Source organism: Antrostomus carolinensis, unplaced genomic scaffold (assembly GCF_000700745.2).
Source record: "Antrostomus carolinensis isolate BGI_N321 unplaced genomic scaffold, ASM70074v2 scaffold18630, whole genome shotgun sequence".
Taxonomy (NCBI): domain Eukaryota; kingdom Metazoa; phylum Chordata; class Aves; order Caprimulgiformes; family Caprimulgidae; genus Antrostomus; species Antrostomus carolinensis.
In genome coordinates this window covers 1-6,169 of record NW_010289282.1, presented here as the reverse complement: position 1 = coordinate 6,169, position 6,169 = coordinate 1, and the positions used below count along the sequence as shown (strand labels likewise).

At 33.4% G+C, this 6,169-nt stretch overlaps 1 protein-coding gene across 1 annotated transcript; it reads right to left on the bottom strand.

The window, feature by feature from the left end:
- Positions 1-813: 813 nt before the first annotated feature.
- Positions 814-5,966, bottom strand: EPYC (epiphycan; the record flags this gene model as incomplete). The annotated part of the gene is made up of 4 exons (XM_010169918.2): positions 814-994; positions 2,418-2,513; positions 4,037-4,239; positions 5,808-5,966. Coding segments are annotated over 4 exons (629 nt in total), but the record flags the coding sequence as incomplete, so codon positions are not given.
- Positions 5,967-6,169: the final 203 nt, after the last annotated feature.

Sequence of the window (6,169 nt, the reverse complement as noted above, 5' to 3'; positions counted from 1 at the left end):
AACTGCAATAATTTGTGGGACAGTGGAAAGATATCAAGGGGAATTTTTTCCACTTCCTATGCAGAATGAAGTTCAGTATTTCTCAAATAGACTACTTTACTTGAGTTTTTTATTTGTCAGAAAATCTGGCAGGCAAGTTTATCAAAGATACAGAATACAGTTTTGGGCTTCATCAGCATTACAAAGAACAATTATTACTGTAAAGGTATAAATAAAGAGTTTATGTACTTTTGGGGGTTAATTTGGTACAAGTTTAACCTCTATATTTCATTATCGATTCAAGGAGAGGTTCTGTTTGCTAAAGAAAACATGCTTTTTAGAATACTGCTACTACTTTTCCAAAATGAAAGGATGTTTAAGGAAAGAAGAAGAAAAAAGAATGTGCCTCTGAGAGAAAAATGTTTAATTAAATGAAAAGGGAATAAATATTCAATTGTGCACGCATATTTTACTTCTTTATTTACTATGTCATAGTTAGATTTTAACACATAAAATTATTTAACTTTAGAATTCGTACATTAACTCTGAATAATTCAACACAAAATTTTGCAATTACATTCATCTTATTGCCTTCAGTACAGTTTTTTCAGTAAAATATTTTTCTTGATATTGCTATGCAACTTACACTTGGATACATAATGGAGTTGGCTTTTAGCATTTTATATTACTCTTTGTATCTCAGTAATCAATATCGTTATTAATAGAAATGTTTCCCATATTAATGAGATTTGAAAAAAATACATATTGCTTAGTGTAGCAGTGAGCTAATAATTATTCTTTAAATATTTTTACAGTTTATGAGAGTATTGGTTTCTGTCAAAGCTTAGATGAGGTTACCAACTGGCAAACGGGGTAGGCACATGTATGCATAAGGTGTTTTGCTCAGGTTGATGGGGTTACCATCCAGTCTGATGTCTTCAAGAGTCCTACGTACATAAGTAAAATCTCTCATTTTGCAGAAAGTGTCTTCATGCATCTCTTGAATGTTGTTGTTCTGAAAGAAAACAACAAAAAAAAGATATCAGAATAGTTGTTTGAAAGCAATTTTTTAGTCTTTCAAGAACAATTTATGGAGGTATTTTCAGTGCCTAGAGAGATAATTGTTACCAGGGGTATAGAATGTCAAATTTCTTGGCCAGTGCAAAGCTTCAAAACTGAGTGACTCAATCAGTGTAGCAGAGACAGGCTTTGTAGCAGAGGCCTGATAGAAGTATAGAGCGTTTTGATTTCCAGGATCATACAGAAGAGCCTTATTAATGTAAATTGGAACCAGCATAGGCCAGACCAAAAATCATAGGACCATAATTATCATCTTGGAAGCTTGAAAGGTCTCAACCTGCAAATGCACAAATCTGACACCTGATCTGTGACAAATTTCTTTCCTCAAGCCCTCTCAAATTAGCCTAACTCACATCTGTATATATACAGAGAAAATTGAATGCTTTAGATGTTATTCCTTTGATGTAAATTCCTCTTCTATACCTTATCTTCACTGAGCTTTTGTGCTTAAGTGATCTATTTTCAATAATGGATTGCTAGAATACATTGCCAGGAAGTGAGACTGTCATCTCCTAAAATGAAGGCTGTCTGAAAATTCTTCTTTTCTCCATTCCTTTCCTAGCCAGAAACTGACACGGAAAAGTCCAGCTCACTAGCTTTGTCCTGTAGTATATAGCACTGAATATTTAATTTACAGGCATGGGCAGGTGAAAAAAACAATCAACTAGCTGGCAGAGTATTTCTATAGATTTATTTATTGAAAGTCAAACTATGTATGGTACACCAGGACTGTAATTCAAAGAGGTTTTTTGCTGTATTATATAATAAACACATCTGATCATCAAAAGTGGGCATTGGTACAAGAGGAGATAAAGGGAAAGAAGTAGAGGTGGAAAAGGTTAAAAGGAAAAGGTCAGAAACAAAGGTATAGATAAAAGCAAATAGAAAAAAAAAAAAAGTAATACAGAAAGAAGATGGATGTTCCAACACAGTCAAGTGGGAAAGTTTGGCTGAAAAAATTTTAGCAACTGGAATTACATTTATTAAGAGAATGAAATGCACTGGTATAGATAGATACAACCAATATGTAAAGTAACTTTATGTCTTTGAAGTCTCTTTGAATAATGTTGTTCTTCACAGCTGTGAACATAACTTTAATCTGCACTAACGATAAAACTAGAATTTTATGTTTGAAAAATACTGTATTACAAATTCAAATAATTAATGCTTAACTGAGCTAAATCTTACTTCTTTCAAATATTATATTCACTAGTTAACTGTATGTTTCCAATAATTTGTTTAGTTAACTGAGTACGCTTTTGGATAAACAGAAGAAACTAAACAAGACGATAGTTACCCTTTCCATTTTTACTTAGTATTTGAACGTGATACATAGAGCCATTGCTTTTGTAGCCTACCTGAAGATGAAGAGCTTGGAGGCTTTCAGGGAGCGGCAATGGAATGTGATCCAAATTATTGTCAGTGATGTAAAGATGCTGCAGTTCATGCAGATCCTAGAGGATGAAAGAAAAAGGCAGGAGACAATGACAGACATTTTTTAAAAAACTTTATGAAGTAAGTTTGAAATCTGTCACTTCAGTGAACACCACTGAATACTAACACATTTTGTTTCAGCATTATCTGATTGAAAAGGCAGAAATTAAAAGACAGTAATAAATTTTCATTTGCACAGGCTGTGAATTGATACTGTTAAAAATTAGGTGTTTGGACCAAAATAAAGGAAAAAGAAATATTTGAAATATCTAGAGACTTAATAATTAGAAATGTAATTTCAATGGTGGTGTTCTAAAGTGAAAATACTGCCTTACCCAGGCATATGCAGAAAGGCTTCCTATTCTGTCTCTTTTCTTGCTTTTGTGACAAGCTTACTCAATTTTGCAGGAGTATATTGGTGTTGAAACAAATCATAACTGCATAAGAACTGCTTGAGCTAAAAATATATTTCCATTTGAAAAGGTAAATAATTTTCTCCCTTGACTTAGTGGAAGAAGCAGCTTCAGCTTGTAATTATAACAATAATAAGATATAAACTTGGCTAGGCCAATAAGACCCAGTAGAATACTCTCATTTTGCCCCCTTTATACACCCAGAAGTTATCATGGTACTTAACTACTTTGAGTGCAACATCCTAGTTTAATTCCTAGTGACAGAACTCTGAGATATGAGGGTGGAGGTTCTTGGCAAATATGGAAGATAAAGACTGAGACTCCTTCATGGCTAAAATTAGGAGAGTGTAGAAGAAAAGGCCAGAGTCTCGAATTGGGGGACTGATTTTTGCCCATCTTTTTTATTCCCAACAACTGCCTTATGTTGACCTAGGAGAAAATATCTGATTCAGTAACTGCTGGTGGTTGCTTGGTAGAAAAGCAGTCTTCCCAAGGAGAAATTCAGAGATGGCTGGTTACAACTGCTTTCTCTGATGCAATTGAATAGTGCATATGAGCCAGGACTAATATATGAAGCTGGATTATATTTTATAATGACCACAGATTTCACATGCAATCAGAGCAGTACATGCCTGCTTCTCCCCACCAAAATTCTTTGGAGGAAGGATGATCAATCAGAGGTTCCAATTTTGCTGCTTTTCAAGGTGGAAAAAATGTATATACATTAAATGAATACTCTAGCAAGTTCCCATGCAGATACATGCCAGAGTAAGTTTGAAGCAAGTGGCATCCATAGCTTTGCTCCTCCCTTTTGACGACTTGTAAGGGAACATCAAGCAGCTTTCTGGAGTCTTGCCAGTCATTTGGGTATTTGGTTCATAGATAGAAATATATTGTGCCATTTAATGTCTCAGGTGAATATTTGTAAAGAAGACTAAAAAGGGTTCTCATTTCCAGGTGATAATGTTCATACATATTGCTCCACCCTTACAGATTGCACAGCAGCCAGCACCTTCTTGATGCCTATAATCTTAAGACTTTTACTCATGTAGAGGGACGCTTAGGTTCCTCTTCTGACCATGTCCTTTGGAGAGAGGAACAAAAGGTTTTCCTGTCAAACCCAGACTTACTTTAAATGCCTCATTACGTATTCCTTTGCGACCAAGCCTGTTCTTACTAACATCAATAAATGTTAAGGTAGATGGTAATTCCGGGAGTTGCCTTATCCTATTGTCACGGAGCACCAGCTCCTCAAGTTGGGGCAATCTCCGGAAGGCATCTTCATGGATTTCTGATATAAAGTTTGCAGTCAAATCAATCCTCTTTAAATTATCTGCCAGAGAAATAAGATACAACAAGATGTAAGAATGTATTTCCTGAAAGTTTGTTTTTTTTAAAAAAAGGCAAATGGGTTATTTAAATTACAGGTAAAGCATCTTGAATGAGATCCATTCCTGACCCCCTATATGACTGCTCTCTCTCTCTGTAGATAATGCAATAATCTGTATTTGAAGAGTGCTCCTCAGTAAGGGGACCAACATCTCCTTCTAATCCTATTTAGAATTGCCTGTGTCATTCTTCATACATATTTCAGTGAAAGATTTTAAATTTAATAGTTTTAACATTTCTGTGTGTTCTAGGAATCTTTTAAATGGTTGTCTTTTGGAAAAAATAATGTTTAAAGAGAAACAATCATATTAACTACCATGTTGTTCCACATGGTTTTTTTTTTTTTTTTATTTTCAATATTTTCCTCTATATAAGAAATCTGATATATTGACTTTTCTCTAAAATACATTCAAACATTTTTTTTCCAATCAAAAAAAGAAAATGAAACTTATTTTTGGCAAAAGCGAACAATGTCTAAATACCAGTGCATTAATATGAATTTATTTGATTTGCATTACTCTGTAGCTTACTTCTATTTCCTACCCAGAATGTTTTTCAATGTTATTTTCCTTTATTATTTTATTCTTATGCTAGCAGTATAGGTTACCCTAAATATTTTTTTTTTTTTTTCCTCTTCTTAGTATTTATTGGTTTGGGGTTTTTTTTAAATACCAGTTGTGTTCCTTCTATGAAGGTTCCAACCTTCATCTTGGTTTTAGCAAGCCAAACCCTTATAGTTTTCTATACGGATCTATGCATTCCCATGAATTATTGTGGTAACCTTTTTTTGGCACTGATTCCACACTTTTCATAATGAAATCAATAAGCATTAGTTACACAAAGTTAGGTCTAAAGTAAAATCAAAGAATGGGGTTTGATACTCAGGTTGGTGAGTATAGAGCAGTCTATATCCCTAAACAGGAGAGGCTTAATACTTGCTGAAAAATTAGATATCTTTAAGAATGTCAAGTAGGAAATGTGAAAATATAAGCTCCCCAAATCACCAATTTTTGACAATTTTAGACCACAAATGATTTTGGATTCACAGTTTTCATTTATTGAAGATTTTCCTAGATAATGCTAGAGTAAAAAATGAACATATACATTAAAGGTAAAATTTAAAGGTAAAAATCTTTTCACACAGGTACTTTGCAAATATTTGAAAATATGTCTACCTGAGAACTTGTCTTGTTCAGGAAAGCAGTACTTTCTAATATGCTACAAATGTTCCATGAGGTTTGTGTTTTTTCCTTCCTTTACAAAGCTGGTTACAAGTAACAGTAAAAAGATACGATTGTTGTTATTTCTAATAATTCAAAAGTTTGACAATCTGTATTTGAAGTATCGACCTTCACTTTCAAAAGTAGCAAACCACTTTTCCATATGTGCATTTATGTGTATAATCCTACCATCATCAAACAATACATAAAATGAATCACTATATCTTAGATTAATATGAGCCAGAAATAATAGAAATATTGTTGCTAATTGCAACAATACTACTGTCCATACTTAAGTTAGCAAAGTCATTTCTGTTGATCTTCCTGATTCTGTTGTAGCGTGAGTAGAAATATGTTGTTTTCTTGGGCAATGGTGGAATAGCGTCAAGCTCATGATCGTCGCAGTACACTGTGGTCCCTAGGCATGTACACAAAAGGCAAGTGGGAAGACCTATCAAAGAATTTAAAAGAAAACAGTTTGTTACCAAAAATAAACAAAAATTATATGTAAAATACTACAATGAAATGTTTACATAAGAACATAATTATAAGATTTTGTCAATGATGCAGTTCACTCCTATTCAGATTTCATCACCACATCATATAATTGCAAAAACAAAGTGATTAAATTCTTCTTAAAACTAATTTTTTTTT